The sequence below is a fragment of the Oryza glaberrima genome, chromosome 7 (assembly GCF_000147395.1).
Source record: "Oryza glaberrima chromosome 7, OglaRS2, whole genome shotgun sequence".
In the NCBI taxonomy this organism is placed as follows: Eukaryota; Viridiplantae; Streptophyta; class Magnoliopsida; order Poales; family Poaceae; genus Oryza; species Oryza glaberrima.
In genome coordinates, this window is record NC_068332.1 from 5,156,032 (window position 1) to 5,174,086 (window position 18,055).

The 18,055-nt window shown below is 37.8% G+C and overlaps 2 protein-coding genes across 2 annotated transcripts; both read left to right on the top strand.

Moving 5' to 3' along the window:
- Positions 1 to 6,035: 6,035 nt before the first annotated feature.
- Positions 6,036 to 9,589, top strand: LOC127779417 (vesicle-associated membrane protein 721). Its single transcript, XM_052306184.1, has 5 exons — positions 6,036 to 6,368; positions 7,652 to 7,793; positions 7,883 to 8,003; positions 8,107 to 8,169; positions 9,270 to 9,589. Exons 1-5 carry the CDS (start codon positions 6,179 to 6,181, stop codon positions 9,414 to 9,416), a joined length of 663 nt encoding a protein of 220 aa, XP_052162144.1. The 5' UTR covers positions 6,036 to 6,178; the 3' UTR covers positions 9,417 to 9,589.
- Positions 9,590 to 13,192: 3,603 nt separating this feature from the next.
- On the top strand, positions 13,193 to 18,024 carry LOC127778835 (serine/threonine protein kinase OSK4-like). Its single transcript, XM_052305470.1, has 9 exons — positions 13,193 to 13,431; positions 13,566 to 13,759; positions 14,070 to 14,252; positions 14,514 to 14,645; positions 15,340 to 15,525; positions 15,635 to 15,724; positions 16,084 to 16,188; positions 16,888 to 17,307; positions 17,710 to 18,024. Exons 1-9 carry the CDS (start codon positions 13,227 to 13,229, stop codon positions 17,827 to 17,829), a joined length of 1,635 nt encoding a protein of 544 aa, XP_052161430.1. The 5' UTR covers positions 13,193 to 13,226; the 3' UTR covers positions 17,830 to 18,024.
- Positions 18,025 to 18,055: the final 31 nt, after the last annotated feature.

Below are 18,055 nucleotides of genomic sequence, written 5' to 3' on the forward strand. Positions count from 1 at the left end.
TGGCCTAAAAATTCTCACATTAATCGGAGAAAAAAGAAAAAGCAGAGTCCATATAGAAATACAATTTAGAAATAGCTGAAATTCGGAATTAAAATATAAGGAATATTAGAAGATGAGACTAGAGTCCATATGGAAATACAATTTAGAAATAGATGAAATTCGGAACTAAAAAATAAGGAATATTAGAAGAGGAGACTAGAGTCCATATAGAAATACAATTAGGAAATAACTGAAATTCGGAATTAAAAATAAGGAATATTAGAAGTAGAGTATAGAGTCCATATAGAAATACAATTTAGAAGTAACTGAAATTTGAAATTAAAAATTAAAGAATATTGAAAGATGAGTTTAGAGTCCACATAGAAATATAATATAAATAATAAAAATTCAGAAATAAAAAAAAGAAATATTAAAAGATGAGTCTAGAGTACATATAGGAATATATATAATTTACAAATAACTAAAATTTGATATTAAAAATAATTAATAACTAACACGTATATAAAATACAATATGAATATTACACATTTGTAGTTTTGTAAGACGAGTTTAGAGTCCACATAGAAATATAATTAGAAATAATAAAAATTCAGAAATAAAAAAAGAAATATTAAAAGACGAGTCTAGAGTCCATATAGGAATATATATAATGTACAAATAACTAAAATTTGATATTAAAAATAATTAATAACTAACACGTATATAAAATACAATATGAATATTACACATTTGTAGTTTTGTAAAGTTATTGCAAAATTTAAAATTATGTTGTCATTTTAATATATTTGAATAATATAATGAGAAAACATATATGCTATTATATGAGAAAAAATATAATGATACTAGCCGCGCAATCTGCGCGGGCCACCATGCTAGTTAAAATATAAAAACGTGAACATTAGGGAATGACCTAATATCAAATAATTAGAAGAGGTGAGGCTTCGAACCCAGATCATTTAGCCCACCATCTTGTGGAGCTAGCCGAAAAACCCCGCGTGTTTCTCACAAGTAATTAAAATATGAAAAGGAGTACTCCCTCTGGTTCCATAATTCTTGATGTTTTAGATAAGATTGTGGTTAAACTTTTATAACTTTGACTATTAATAACTTTTAAAATATTTAGTTTAAAAACCCTATAACAACATACATATAGTTTTATCTTACAAAGTACTATAACAAAAATAAAAATTTATTTATTTATTGTATATATATTATATTAAAAAATTATAGTTAAGTATGTATTTTTAAGTCCGTGTTATTATCTAAAACATCATAATTGAATTATGGAACTGAGGGAGAGTAGTAAAAGTAAACTGACATGCCGTTCCATCTAGAGAGAGCAAATGGGACAGCCACCCCTGTTGGTCGCCGGCTATCAAGCGGCCGTGCACGGAAAGCGTGCTCATGCATTTCCCGGTTGTCTCCGTATCTTTCGATTGACCGACCCAGACGAGAAATGGCTTGGCCAGCGTACGTATACTCCCTCTGTACTTACGAAAGTCGTTTTAGACAACCACACGGTCCAAAACACAACTTTAGCTTCTTATTTATATAAAAATATTTATTAAAAAATGATATATGTATACTTTTGTGAAAGTATTTTTCAGACAAATATATTCATATAATTTTTACATGTTCAAACTTAATAACTTGAGAGTTATTAACTTAAATATTGTCCTAAACGACTTCCTTTACGAGTACGGAGGGAGTACGTGATATTTTCTCTGTGTTTTTCTAATCAAATTGTTTAAATTTTAATTATATTTATAGAAAAAAATAGTCACATATAAAATAGTAAATTAGTTTCGTTTATGTAAAAAAATATCACTCTATTTTTCTATAAATTTAATTAAACTTAATAAGTTCTCTTTTACAAATTTAATTAAACTTAATAAGTTCAATAAAAGAGGTTAAAATGAGTAATAATATGAAATAGAGGAAGTATTTCAGATTCACGAACGTGTTTAATTATCTGATTCTGAGGCAGGTGCCGTATTTAGCAAGATGTCTAGCTTTAATTAATTACACTCCCTCACATATTTTAATGTATGACGCCGTTGACTTTTCGACCAACGTTTGACCATTTGTTTTATTCAAATTTTTTATGTAAATATAAATATTTATGTCATGCTTAAAGAACATTTGATGACGAATCAAGTCATAATAAAATAAATGATAATTATATAAATTTTTTAAATAAGACGAATGGTCAAACGTTAGGTAAAAATAGTACGATTTACGCGGGCGGCGAAAGCAACCCGTCGCCTCGCTCGCCTCCTCTCATCTCATCATCCTCTCGCGGCGCATGTACACTTGCGCGACTTATTAGAAATCGTACTACGACTCGCACAAGTGGTGTACACATGTACGCACGCCGGCACGCGCTTGCTTGTTGATCCATTCGTATTTACTGTGACCGTCGTACATTCTACAGGAGGAAACAACACTGGATCGAAGAGTCTGAAACGCGTTCGTTCTCCTAAAGTTTGCTAAGGTCGGCCGGCCAGTCTTTGATTAGTCTCGTGAATCAAGGTATAATTACAAGAGCTATTTTTACGGTTGTTACCTCTAATTTTATCCATATCACATACTCATAATTTTAAGATAATCTATATAATGCATTATCTCTATACTAATTCTAATACACTAGCCCTAGCATTTGTTTGCCCAATCTACTATTCCTCTCCTGCTTGCAGTTCTAAAGCAGTAGTCTTTTATTTTCACCCTCGAAACTTTTCACGGATTCCATTTTTACTCTAGACGATGGGGCTGTTTGGTACAGCTCCAGCTCCTAAATATTACTCCAGGAGTTGAGTCTGGAGTGGAGTTGTGGAGCTGCCTAAACCTAGCTCCACAACTCTAGTACATCTTGTGAGAGAGCTCCACCCAACTCCACTTCCAGTTTTGGTGGAGCTGAAACTGTTTGGCTGAGCTCCAGCTCCAGGAGGGGTAGAGCTGGAGCTGGAGCTGTGCCAAACAGGCCCGATATAACCGGTGTTGAAAAGCAAGGATGAAAAGGAAATCAGTTCTATATATAGTTCCAGATGAAAATGGATTTTATCAAAGGTTTAAGGATGAAACATGGATCTAACCTTAATTATAAGGCAAAATTTGCTACAAGATACTCGAAAATTTATATAATTTGTTGGGAGACATCATAAAAACATGTTAGGGCTGAAAGACAATTACAAAATTGATAATTTGCTGGAGGACACTTGTCATTGTAGAGAGAAATTAAAAAAAAAGAATGCCTTTAGGGTCAAAAAGCTTTTGAGCTAGGCTAGAGTGAAGATGGATTATGATGTATAGTGATGTACTGGGGTGATGGTAAATTTATATTTGCATAATTTCTAAATTTTACTCTAACGTCATGTTTGAAGCATGTATGTTAAGAGCATTCTCGTCGTTCTTAAGAATTTATCTCTAATTGAGCCGAAAGTGTTCTCTAGCAAATTACCAATTTTTAGGATGTCTTTCAGTCGTGACACATTATTCGATTTTCATTAGCAAATTACACAAGTTTTGAATGTTATGTAGCAAAATTTGTCTTATTATAAACAATGAAAAAAATCACTATTAACCAGTGTTTGTCAACTGTATTATCTTTTTTTAGCTTTTTTGGAAGGCATGAATTTTTATAGAATATTCAGTATGTAAATAATAACAGTTCATGCAACAAAGGACCTCTTAGGTATTGTCTTGAGCATATTACTACTTCCTATGTTTTATGTTGTGAGAAGTTTTCGGTTTTGAATAGATTTATATACGAATATGTCCAAAGTTATATTGATATAAGTAAATCCAGACGATAGATGAATAGATCAAACCATCTTATAATGGTGAAACGGAGGGAGATGAGTATCTTACATTGCAAAAAGAGAATCTAGAAGTAGTCCCAAACAAGATGGATCATGGAAGCTCAATCAATTTGAAGTTTCCTTGCAAAATTTAATTTAATTTTAATTTTAAAATCTTGGTCAAACGAATTTTTAACAATAACGGTACATGTACTGTGTAATTCTTTAAAAGAGAGAACGGTACATGTACCCCGTTCGAATCCACTGGAAATGGATTAAAATGGCACGCTTTTTAAATTGCTAAATGGTGCGTTTCGTGCGAAAACTTTCTATATGAAAGTTGTTCTAAAATATTAGATTAATTTATTTTTCAAGTTTGTAATAATTAAAACTCAATTAATCACACGTTATTACCACCTCGTTTTGCGTGAAATACTTAATCTTCATCCTTAGGAGATTCAAACACCACCAAAAATTTGCTGGCACCAATGCCAATCTTATCAAACTATTTAGCACCCGTGTTTAAGCCTCGTTTCTATTCCCGAATCGTAGGAATCATCGCAGAGAGAGCTAGCGAGATTAACCCCAAAATCCCATCATCAAGGTGTCATCTGCAATATCACAGTATGCGGAGGTTCAGAATTAAAAGAACACCAGTATCTCATTTTTCCATTATACCCTTTTTCTTTTCCCATAAAAAATTAATTAAGTTGGTACCGACCAGCGATGTGTGTTCCCTTCTGTGTCACTGTGTGAATTCCTTTGCGATTTAAATTGACGAGTCATCTGCTCGTTTTTCTGATCATCTTGCTTCATGATCCGGCAATCCAATTTGTTGGCTCCAGATGGGACCTAACACCCTGCAATTATGGCTCCATCACAAACAGGTACCCTCCAAGGTTGAGCATCAGTTGGTGCAACTAGAAAGTAGAAACCACAAGGGACAACTCGTCTAAAGCTCTACTAATTATGTTATCACTTGAATAATACTACTAGTATTGTTTTAAAACACCTAGATACTGATGTAGGCAACATGGTTGTTATAATTAATCTTAAAGTATAAAGTATCTTAAAATGAATGGAAAATTAATGCCTACTTGAGAGTTTGTAGTTTGTATCATTATTTCACTATTATAATTTTGTACCGAGTCAAACAATTATTCAGTTCGCACAAAAAGAACTCCATTAAGAAAATATAATTATCAAGACAGAGGTAGAGCCATCCTCGCAACCATGACACAAGCTTCCGTTTGATTTAGATAATCGAACGGATTATTATCATATATTATCTTTATTATTATATGGATAAATTAAATATTTAAAAAGTAAACTTCAAAACAAGCTATCTAAGCAATACAACAGAAGATTTTCTTAAATGTATTTTTAATTAGAGAGCAAAATAATGCATTTCAATAATTCGGTGCATAATTAAAAAGAACATTACCTTATGCCTTGTTCTTTTTGTCAACTCCATTCTTGTTTTTTGTTAGCACATTTTTCAAATGGTTAAATGACGTATCTTTTACAAAAGCTTTTTATATAAAGTTTCTTTAAAATTCAAATAAACCCATTATTTAAGGTTTGTAATAATTAACACTAATGATTTATGTGCTAATGGTTTATCTTATTTTATGTGCCCCTGAAAATCTAAATTAAGTTGGAGATTAAAAATCAGACCCTAAGCAGCATTGAAATGTTCCAATATGCTAAAACTTCAAGGGCCCCTTGATTCGTAGGAATAAAAAAAACAAAAAATAGGAAAAATTAGGATTATGATAGAAATGCAAGTTTAAACAAAGAATTACAGAACACATGAAAAACGTTTGATTGGACCGCATGAAAAAAATGTAAGAATCATATGAGAGAGTTATACTCAAAGGAAGATTTTCAAAAGATTGAAGCTCTTGCTAATTTTTCTCCAAAATCTCTATAGGATTATCCATTCTATAGGAATTTCAAAGGATATAAAATGACTCAATCCTTTGTTTCAAAGACATTCATAAAAAAGTTTCTATAAAACTAGAAATCCTTCAAAATTTATATGTTTTTTTCTTCAAATAAAATAGCCCTGATTTGTCGTCAAAGATGAGGGACACCAGTCAAAGCAACAGTTATACAGTACATAAATATGCCCCCTCCCAAGGACCAAAGTGCAAAACCCCACCTCGAATTCGATTTCTTTCTCTCCTTTTTCCACGCCCACCTTCGCTCGCTCACCATCCTCATCCCCTTTTCCCTTCTCCCCCCCCCCCCCCCCCCCCCCCAACCACCTGACCGCCGACGACCTCATCCTCGTCGGCGCCGTCGGATTCACCAGCGAGGGAGGTTGCGGCGGCGGCGGAGAGCGCGAGGGAGGAAAGCGGGGGAGGTGACCGGCAGCGATGGGGCAGCAGTCGCTGATCTACGCGTTCGTGGCGAGGGGCACGGTGGTGCTCGCCGAGTACACGGAGTTCACCGGCAACTTCACCACCATCGCGGCGCAGTGCCTCCAGAAGCTCCCCGCGAGCAACAACAAGTTCACCTACAACTGCGACGGCCACACCTTCAACTACCTCGTCGAGGACGGATTCAGTGAGTTCCTCCTCCTCCTCCTCGATCCAATGATCGATCGGTCTCCCTCCTCGGCGAGGCCGCGCGGACGCCGATCTGCCTCGGATCCGCAACGTTGCGTGCTCGATTTGGGGTTCTCCATGCGTGTAGATCTCGCGGGGTTTGTTCGATCTGTTTCGGTAGGCCTGGGGCCTCGAGTGGTTGGATCCGCTTGGACTCCGAGCTGACTTGCGGGGCGTGCTAGTGCTATCTAGCGTGTGCTGCTTGTGCTTCGGTTTGAGTTGACGAATGCTAGAGAGGGAGGCTAGGTGTTGGGAATTGGCTATATTTAGAGGAGGCTCGGGTGTTTCCATGTGTGATTGCATGCTAGAATCAGGAAATTTATAGACGTGTTTGCGTTTTGAATGTGTTATTTGACTATATCAAATATTTTTGAGGCTCTAACCGCATCGGCATACTGGGGATTCAGGGATTAGGTGATTGGTGCGTTTTTCGATTTTGCATTTCTGGACGATTCATGGACATATCTAACTAACTTATCAAATCAAAATGGTGTGATACTTATCTTTCATATTCTACTTTGTGATGATCAGAAGAGGCATTAAAATTGTGTCATTCTTGCGGGCACAAGTATTGTATCGGGGCAGTCTAGCATATTTTGCCTTTTCTTATGTTCAAACTGGGTGACCATATTTCCATTATTATGGTAATGTGAAAATGACATCAAAAGGCTACTTCAAATTTCATTTGGTACTTCATTGAATAGGTTGCAGTATATTATTATGGAATAAATGCTGTTTAGTTTTAGGTAGGATGCAAGTTCCCAATCCAATTGTTTGCATTGTTTTTGAACAAATAAACAATTAAGGCAAGCCATGGTTTCATAGTGCAAGAGGAATTGGATGCGGGGCTAACATTACGTAGTCAAGGGAAGATTCATAACTGTTATCTTGTATTAGGCTGTAGCGTGCATGATTGAGTAATTAGTGGAAGGTTACGAAGGATAACAAAAAAAGCAGGAAGATGGGGGGTTAGAAAGTTTTTTTTTCCTCCACAGGCAAACTGTTAAGGTAGCACCCACCCTTTTATGGTAAATTGAATATGTTACACAATTTAAACAGTCTAAATTGGTTTGCAAACTTGCGTCATCTATTTTTTGGAACCATTCTAAATTGCTTGGTCACCCTAAAACAACTATTTTCATTATTTTGATCTTTTGGTACTTTGATGTTTTCACTTTCTAACACAAACTCATGATGTGCATTGAGATTAATTATCATTTCCATTTCCCCCCCTTTGTGCAGCATACTGTGTAGTTGCTGTTGAATCAGTTGGGCGACAAATCCCCATTGCTTTCCTTGACAGAGTCAAGGAAGATTTCACCAAAAGATATGGTGGTGGGAAAGCAGCTACTGCTGCAGCAAACAGCCTCAACCGAGAATTCGGGTATGTTCATTTTGCTTTTATGTGATATTTGAGCATGGTGTGGGCTTTCTTTCTTTTGACTGATATTTGTTTGTCTCTACTATTTAAAGATCAAAACTTAAGGAGCACATGCAGTATTGTGTGGACCACCCTGAGGAAATCAGCAAGCTTGCAAAGGTCAAAGCACAAGTCTCAGAGGTCAAAGGAGTTATGATGGAAAACATTGAGAAGGTTCATTCTTAAATCATCCAATGATCTGCACATTATGTTCTTTAAAAACCATGATGCTCTTCAAAGGTTGTTGCTGATTCTATATTACAATTATGAAATTCAGGTTCTTGACCGTGGTGAGAAGATTGAACTGCTTGTCGACAAGACTGAAAACCTGAGATCTCAGGTATTAACGTTTTCCTTCATGATGTGCTGTACTAGTTTCTTTATCTTTGAAGTTACTGTTGTGTAACACAGAGAATTTAGAACTGCAAATCATCTTATAGAACTCAGGAATCTTTATACAATGGATTGCTATGGAGAAATTACTGATACATGTTAGTGTAGATCGCATGAGAGTATGGAGTATGGTAACGGTATGTTCTAGAATTTAGTGCATTATAATAAAAACATTCTGAATAAGATTTAAGTAGGACAAATCTAGTCTCTTTTACTCAATGCATCCAAAGCATTGTTACTAGAATTTTGATGGCTTTGTTAGTTGAAGCATCATTGTTAGTAGGGAAGGGATGGTTTCATTAATTGAAACATCAATATTACTGGACTTCTATGGTAGTTGAAATGTTATCATCTCTAGAATAATTTTTCAGAATTTTTGGAACATATATGCCAAGATACAAGATTGCCCTAAAGAACAAGATATCTCGTGGTCTGTTTTAGCCTATGTATTTCTGTTTTGAGCTGACTAGAAAGCTTCCATGTCGATGCTGGTGTACATATGTAGAAGTACCGCATTATGGTTCCAAAGGTGATCTGGCTTACTGTTGATATGGTATAGCATTATTACTGTGCTGCGACTGACATGTAGTAATCCTCCACACCATCTGCTGTTATAACTGATGTGCACCCGGCTAGGCAGAAGGAAATTCTGAACTATTTTAACTCATTAATTAACTCAGCAACTTTTGATGTATAATACATTATTACTATGCTACAACAAGCATATAGATTCCTTCTTACCATCTATTATACTGTTCAAGCTGAATAATTTGATGCACAATGAGATGCTTGTAGTGGTTGGAGATGCTTGTAATGATATGCAACTATCTGAGCTTTGCTTATTTAGCTCCTATGAGCGATGGGAAGTAGCAGCTGTTGAAATTAACTGGATTAAACAGTGTGAGACACAATATAGATGCTTTGGATGATACTGTTAAAGAAAACCAATGAATGGTGGCACTTATGGATTATGCACTTTATTCTGTCTTGGCATTTTGGAAATGCACATAGCTTTCTTCGTTCTTAAATCAAAACTATGGGTTGCAGGCACAAGATTTCAGACAGCAGGGTACAAAGGTGCGGCGAAAGATGTGGTTACAAAACATGAAGATCAAGCTGATCGTCCTGGGCATCATCATCGCGCTCATCCTCATCATCATCCTGTCCGTGTGCCATGGCTTCAAGTGCAAGTGAGGGTGTTGGCTTCCCAGTCCTCCACATTCACCTTGCCCCCCATAATACCGCCTATTCCCGGTGAAAAAAAAGACCATATGTTTTTTTTTGTTCTGTTAGTCATGAGTCCTGCCCCGATTCTTGGGTGTTCGAGTGTACCTGATGTCGCGCTTGATTGGTGTCGGATAGTGACTGGGTTTATGGGTCGGAGTCCCGTGTATTTTTGGACGCTATTCATGTATAGCCTGTATGCTACCCTCTTTTCGCTCTGCTATATGAGTAGTAGGTGTTACTACGTTTGTTCCCCCACTTTATATCTTCTCTTACTCCACAGCTAAATCTCAGTAAGAAGGAACAACTTGCATTTTCAAACCTGTGATCTTCATAAATAATTTTGATTTTGGAGAGATTATTACTCGATGACCTTGAAGATCGATGGTAGTTCTGGTTGCAGGTCCATCAAGGAAATTGCTCCTGAAGATGGACCACTTTCTTGATTTGTCTAACTTATTTTAAGGCCAGGCAGTTCTTTTGCATCTAGAATTCGTGGCTGGTTTTGTGAATTTGCCCCTGGTTTACAGGATTTCCATTAGACGACACCAATAGAGAACAAGAGATGCCTTTGATCACATTAAGCTAATATGGCAACACGCGTACGCTATGGTGAGTTAGTGACACTGACGTTGCAAACAGAGTATGCCTTCACGTTTTTCGAAGTGAAAACATAGGAAAACAGTTTCGAAGTGAAAACATAGGAAAACAGACTAGTCATTCCGTTAGACTACTTCTTCCGTTTCATAAAAAACCAAACCAACCTACTCTACATAAAACGAGATTTGATGTTCTTGTCCTAGGTTTGTTTGTTTTTGTTTTTGTTTTTGTTTTTGTTTTTGTTTTTTTTTGTTTTTTTTTTTTTTTTTGCGGAGAGGGTACTTCTCTAGCCGTTTCACGAAATTGATCAGGAATCGTAAACTCTGCGTTGCATTACCTTTCTTCATGTCATTCTCTTCCCCTTGCAGCTGCCGTCCAAGTTTAGAGAGATGGCAACCTTTAATTTAACCTTTCTACCAGTATATGCCAACACTAGCATCTAAAACCCTCCTTGTGACTCGGATTTGCTCTTTTGCTACTGCTTTCCACGATTCAGTGGTAGGATCACATTCTATTTCTTCGCAAGCTCCAGCTGCAAAAGGTCGGTGCTGCTTACTAGCTGTCCAATTATTTAGATGCTGAGTGCTGACTGTACGTTTTGAAAATGGTCAAGCACTTAACCCCAGGGATTGTGACTCTCTAGTGTGTAGATGCTATTTTGGCTGCGAAGGTATCCTAGTTATAGGGGAGCAGTATTAAGGAGCAAGGAATACTGGCTGCATTCTTTCAAAGGACATTGGGGAGAGATTGGGGAGACTGACTCGTTTTCCACACGCACGCTTTCCAAACTATTAAACGGTACGTTTTTTGCAAAAATTTTCTATAGGAAAATTGCTTTAAAAAATCATATTAGTCCATTTTTGAAATTTAAAATAGTTAATACTCAATTAATTATGCGCTAATGGCTTACTTTGTTTTGCGTATGTCCCCAATCTTCTCTATCTCCCCTCTCTCAAACTCAGCTAGCTAACGGTGATTCCGAAATGGTAAACACTGTAGAGTTTCGCCAATAATAAGCGAAATTTAAACTAAGCTTAGTGCATACAAATTATACCAATATATTCAAGGAAAATCTAGGATGCAATTGCTACCTGGGTTGCCTGTGAACCCATCAAGCCGATAAACTGGGCGCAATCAACCATGGTACACTACTGGTGGGAATCGCTTGCAACACGTCAAGGTGCACCCAAGCATGGGACTCGATTCCTAATCCTTCTAATCTCTTGGGAAGTTTAAAAGGAGCGAAACCAACGAATTTTCCGAAACAAGGAACTAACCATGGTGGCCCTAATTGCGAAGATTAAGGAAGAGGCAAAATCTTGGGCTATGGCGGGAGCCAAACGCCTAGCAGAGATGTTACCGTAGGCCCCAACCGTGATACTGTAAATATTTTTTCGTTAGCTCTAAATTTACCCTCTATATTCAATGAATAGGTAAGCTTTGCCTTTCGTTAAAAAAAACCAATATATTCGTATTTTTTTGACATAAATATGATGATCCTTGCAATACTATAACAGTTCCAGGTGGAAATGAACGCATGATTCTCAATACACTGGGGAAGGAAATAATATTGGATTGAAGTGCTCTAGCACCTCAAATTCCATGAATTGAAAAAACACAAGAAAACTGCAAGAATGGCCGTTTGGATGTAGCTTAGGAAAAAAAAGACAGGAATTATATAAGATAGATAGACACCAAGATTTTTTTTAAGAGGTTGGAACTCATGTTAGAATTCCTTTAAAATTCCTATGTTTTGAGCTAATCCAAAGAAAATTCATAAGATTTTTTGATAGCTATTCCTTTTATTCAGGTAACCATATAGGACGAATTTTTCATAGGATCGAAATCCTCCGGTGATCCTTTGTTCCGAAGGAGCCCTAAAATGTCAATTTCAACAATCGATGATACCCCGGCCCGGCCATATATGGTTGCACCTGTGTAACTATGGCCCTGTTTGGATCCGGAGGGCTATTAAATAGCCCTCCGAAATCTTGCTGTTTAGGAGTATTAAACGTAGATTACTGATAAAACTCATTCCATAACCCCTAGGCTATTTTGTGAGACGAATCTAATGATGTATATTAATCCATGATTTGCTACAGTGATGCTATAGTAATCAGCCGCTAATTATGGATTAATATACATCATTAGATTCGTCTCGCAAAATAGCCTAGGGGTTATGAAATCGGTTTTGTCGATAATCTACGTTTAATACTCCTAAATAGCAAGATTCCGGAGGGCTATTTAATAGCTCGGAGGATCCAAACAAGGCCTATGTGAATATATGAAAGTGCAATATATTGTGATGCAGATGCAAAGTATATACATGTGGTACCCGCAAAAAAAAAAAAGAGAAAAAAAAACTAAGCTGAAACTGAACTGAAAGTTTGAAAGTTCCAAGTACTTGAAGCTGGACAAGCTAGCTAACGTCAGCCATGAGAAAGCAAAGCAGCATGCATGGAGCTATCAAGCTAGCTAGCCAACATCACCCATGAGAAACCAAAGAAGCACAGCCAAATTGTTGTATATATTTTCTTTAAAAAATATTAAGATTGGCTGGCTTGCAACAAATTACCGAGTTAAATTTAGGCCGGCGTAAATGACATCGACGAATAAGGTAAAACCTGTCTCACAATACTGTCGACATATTTGAGAAAACCATTTGGTTCTATGACATCGAAAGATGTTTATTTGCCTGTCTGGCTATATGCACCCCCTTGTCCCCCAGCTTAGTGTGTTGCTTTCACTGGCAAGTTTAATTTCAATTTTAATTACCTTATTACCTTGTTGATTTCACCGTCTTAGAATTGATTCTTCCTCCGGTGATTCCAATGCACATAATGTAGACGCCACATAGTGATGCTACTTACTCCATCCGTCCCATAAAAAACCAACCTAATAGCGGGTGTGGCACATCCTAATATTAGGAATCTAGATATACATATGTCCAAATTCATCGTACTAGGATATGTTACATCTAGTTGTAGATTTATTTTTTATGAGACGGAAGGAGTACTACCTTGCATATAATATCGTTCTTAATCTCGCAATAAGCACTACCTAATTAGCTTTACTAATACATCCATAATCCTAGTACTAGTAGCTTAAGCTACCCATAGTTTCACATACTAATTACTACTACTACTTGACACACACACACGCTCAGTGAGGCGATCGAGGATGCAGGGCGGCGGCGCCGCGGCGTCGGCGGCGGCGACGCAGCAGCACCGGGAGCTGCTCGAGCGGTACGAGCTGGTGCGGGTGCGGGGGCGCGGTAGCTTCGCGCAGGTGTGGGAGGCTCGCCACCGCCGCACCGGCCTCAGCGTCGCCGTCAAGATCCTCAACCTCGCAGGACTTCTCGCCAGCGGCATCCCCATCCGCAAAGGCAAGCAGCCACCGCCTTCGTCTTCTTCTTCTTCTTCCTCTCCGATCGTCGAGCTCGAGCGATCCGTCTCTCATCTTGTATTCTTGATTTTCTTTCTCTCCTGAATTTTCGATCGGCGGCGGCGGCGGCGGCAGTGGAGAGGGAGATCGCGGTGATGAGGCTGCTGAACCACCCGCACATCGTGCGGTTCCACGAGGCGATTGCCGGCGGCGACGGCGGCGGCCACGTGTACATCGTGATGGAGCTCGCGACGCAGGGGCAGCTCTACGATTACGTCACCCAGCTCGGCCGCCTCCGCGAGGATGACGCTCGCAGGATCTTCCAGCAGGTTGAAAACCCTGCTTTCTTCAGCTCTTCACAAGTTCAGAGTTAACAAAAAAGAAGAAGAACTCTGCATTTTTGCACCGATTTATTGCTCCCCATTTTGAACTGAAATTTCGACAATGATTTGTGTTAGTCTACGAGATTTTTTTATGGTTTGATGAACGCCGATTTCCATGTTCCAAACTTTGAAAAATTTTACTCTGAAAAAGAGGAGAAAGAAAGTCAGACGACATAAACATTTTAATGAAATGTTGTTAATTTGATGATGCAACAACGAATGCATTTTTTTTAATTGGTCAATTCGATGGAGGCAGATTATATCAGGCGCCGAATACTGCCACCACAACATGGTCGTCCACCGTGACCTGAAACTGGAGAACATCCTGATGGATTCAGAGATGAACGTCAAGATCGTCGACTTCGGTTTCAGCAAGTTCTTCAGGCACAACAAGGTGCTCAGCGCGTCATGCGGAAGCCGAGAATATGCCGCTCCCGAGGTCAGCCACAAATTCACAAATATTCTTTTTCTCATATGAAATATTCCTAACCGTTCCAAAATACATAGACGGAAATGCTTATATTTTGGAACGGACCGGAGAGAATACATAGTTCAATGTCAATACGCCTAGTAATTAGAAGAAATTTAAGTGTTAAAAAAAAAGAAGTTACATGTCGTCGTCGATCATATAGTAACTTGGGGAATGTATTGAAATTCATATGTGAGATGTTTATGTTGCTTATTGTAATTTGTATTGTAGCTACTCGCGGGTAGAAAATATGTTGGTCCACCTGTGGATGTTTGGAGCTGTGGAGTAATCCTTTACATCCTCTTCTGTGGACGCTTGCCCTTTGACAGCGCCGATGTATCAGAGCTGCACAGGATCATCAAGGTAGGAAATTACTCTTCGAATTCTAATCACAATAGTTACAATATCTAATTAACCGTGTTAATATTAACAAAAAGAATGACTTTGATATAAACATAAACAACGTATATCAAGTTATCTGAATTAGAAGTTCCTGAGTTCAAATCTTGTAGTATATAGCCTAGTAGTTACAGTGACCTGAGTAGTACCCCAAGGTTCTGAGTTCAAATCTTCTATGGAGCGAATTTCAGATTGGGTTGTTTCCGGGGCTAAGTTCCCTATTTTAATGGCCATATATATCCGGTTGGATGTAGATGCCGGGTAAAAAAATACCCTTATATAAAAAAAAATCTGAATTAGAAGTTCAACATCATGGATACTAAAATGTCAATTGTAAAACAGCTGACAATAAATTATTCGACCGAATGACTGTAGACCGGCCAACAAATACGGTATAATAAGAAGTTATAAACTGTGAATTGTAAAACATCTGAAAAAAATATATTATCCAGCTGAATTACTCTAGACCAGCAAATAAAAGAAGGTATAAAATTCCAACTGTAAAACATATGACAAAAAAATATATTATTCAGCTGCTGAACAACTGTAGACAAGCAAATGGAAGAAGTTATCAGTGGTCAAAACTGAAAATCCCAATGAGATTGAGAAACAGCTGATCTGTTTTTTTTCTTCTTCCTCTCTTCGTATTGCATTGCAGAGAGCAGAGTTCAGTATCCCACCGTACGTGCCTGACGACGCGAGGGATCTCATCTCCAGCATGCTGATCGTGAGACCTGACAAGCGCCTCACCATCACCGAGGTCAGGACGCACCGTTGGCTGCAGCACTCCATCCCTCGCTACCTCGCAATGCCTCCTCTCAACGCTCGCACACAGATCACCAGGGCAAGTGTTGCTTAATTAATTACTTTTGATTAATTATGTGCTATTTGGGTGCTTAATTTTAATTGATTACGCATTTTTTTTGATTAATTGTGTTTATATCTTGTGCTAGATTGATGCTGAGACTGTCGACAAGGTAGTCGGCCATGGCTTTGAAAGGAGGTACTTGGTTGAATCACTTGAAAACAGAGTCGAAAACGAGGTACGTACTGTACTACCTCATTTTTAAAATATATTACGCCATTAACTTTTCGCATAAAGTTTGACCATTCGTTTTATTCACAAATTTAGAATGCATACATAAAATTATATGTTATGATTATATTTTATTTGATAATAAAACAAATCATAACAAAAATAAATGAATAAGATGAATGGTTAAACTTTGTGAAAAGTCAACGTCGTCGTACATTTTGAAAGTAACAACTATGAGAATATTGGTACATAGAAAGGTTAATGACATGCCACTCATGACATGTTGGCTACATATACATACAGATGGATCGATGCAATTGCAATTCACTTGTGGTTCAAAATATGCATGTATGGATTTGTTTGTAGGCGACGGTCGCCTACAACCTGATCCTCAATAAGAAGTTCGATGCCCCAACACGTTATGTTTGGACAATTGACGTCTATCAAGAAGCTGGACAAAGTAACACCACGGTACGTATAGAAACTAACTAGTTCTGCAGAAAATAAATCTTCATTCATGGCAATACTAAAATTCCCATGTCCAAGGACAAATATCTTGGATATGTGCAATTGGACATGGACTTCAAAGTTCAAACATATGACTCTGGTGGATTGTTTTCTTTTGAGTATGACAGTAAAATTTTTCCATAAAATTCTTATTTGAGCACATAAAAGTATATTCACGATGTTCAATTTTACCAATCTAGAATTAATGTTGAATAATTTCTAATTCAGTACTCCATCCATCTAGACTGATAATACCTATCGTTTTGAAAAGTGTACGATCTTAAAAAAAACAACATTGACCACTATTTTCTATTAAAATATGTATAGAAATATTAATAAATATATGATTTTGTTGGAGCACTTTTAAGACCAATCTATATATAGTCATCACATTTCTAAGACAAACATTTTAGATGTTATTTATAATTAAAAGTTTTTAAAGTTTGACAATACTCTTGTCTAAAACAATAAGTATAATCAACCTGGAATAAGTATAATCAACCTGGAGTAATGTTTATAGACAAAAATGTTTTATTTGCACAATAATGATCAAGAAATTCCTTTGTACTAAACAAAGTGGATTTTCCTTTTTTTTAAAAAAAATCTAACACTGTATTGGATCAACTGATTCAACTCCATCATACACCTATTTGCTCTGGACAGGGAGCAGCAGAAGCAACTGGCAGCAGTGCTGCCGGAGAGCCGCCGGTCGCCGTCGCCGGAGAAGACGACGGACGCAACAACGGATGGGCGCTGGGAGGGGTGGAGTTCCACGAGTGCCCCCGCGAGGCGATGCGCGCCATCGCGGCGGCGCTGCGCGAGACCGGCGTCGTCTACGCGCACGACGACGACGACCGCGGCCGCTACGGCAAGCTGCTCTGCGCACGCTTCGCCGGCGCCGCCGGCGTCCGCCGCATCATCCGCAGCTACCTCGCCGCCACCGACGACGCGCCCTCCTCTTCCTCCTCCGCCGCCTCCGCCGGTGGTGGCAGCGGCAGAGGTGAGGCTGGCCATGGCGGTGGAGCTCCCGTCGATGATGCTGTCCTCGAGAGCTTGTCTGCGGCTGTGTTCTTTGAAATTCAGGTATTCTCCTCAAGGGCATCATTCATACACTCTCGTAACCTATCTTTTCGCTTATATTTATATTTAACGCTTATATTTATATTTATCAGTTAAAGTTTAAATATTTAACTTTAAATTTAGAGGTGATTTTAAAGTTTTTCATTGTAGTTTATTTTTTAGTCTTTTCGTTTATATCGTTAAGAACATGTATATAAAAACTTTATTAAAAAATATTTTTTATTTTTAAATATGTCATTTGGCTTGTTCCTCGAATAAGCCAAACGATGAGACTGATAGTGTTTCTCCCCTTGAAAATTATTACTCCCTCCAAATCTTAATACTTGCAAAAAAAAACATGTGTTTAACCATTCCTTTAATTTTTTTTACCCATGATAAAAATTTTACCTCTTGTGCTTATTGTAGCTGTACAAGTCAGAAGGGGAAGGGAATTACCTGATGGATCTGAAGAGGCTTTCTGGCCCACAGCTTCAATACCTCAACATATGCTCAGAGTTAAGCTCCAAGTTGAGATCAATTAACTGAGGCGGTAGAAATTAACAGTCTCCTCCAAGGAAGAAATAATCTGAGGAAATATTAGGTTATCCCTCTTTTCCTTTTGTTTTTAGTGAAAGGAAAAGCTAGCATGTATGAGAGGGAAAAATTAAAGAAAAATACATATAACACTATGAGATGAACTTATACAAATATATACTAATTAAATCCGTCAGGATTTATCAATTTAGATTGTCTCCTTTTATCTATGCCTACT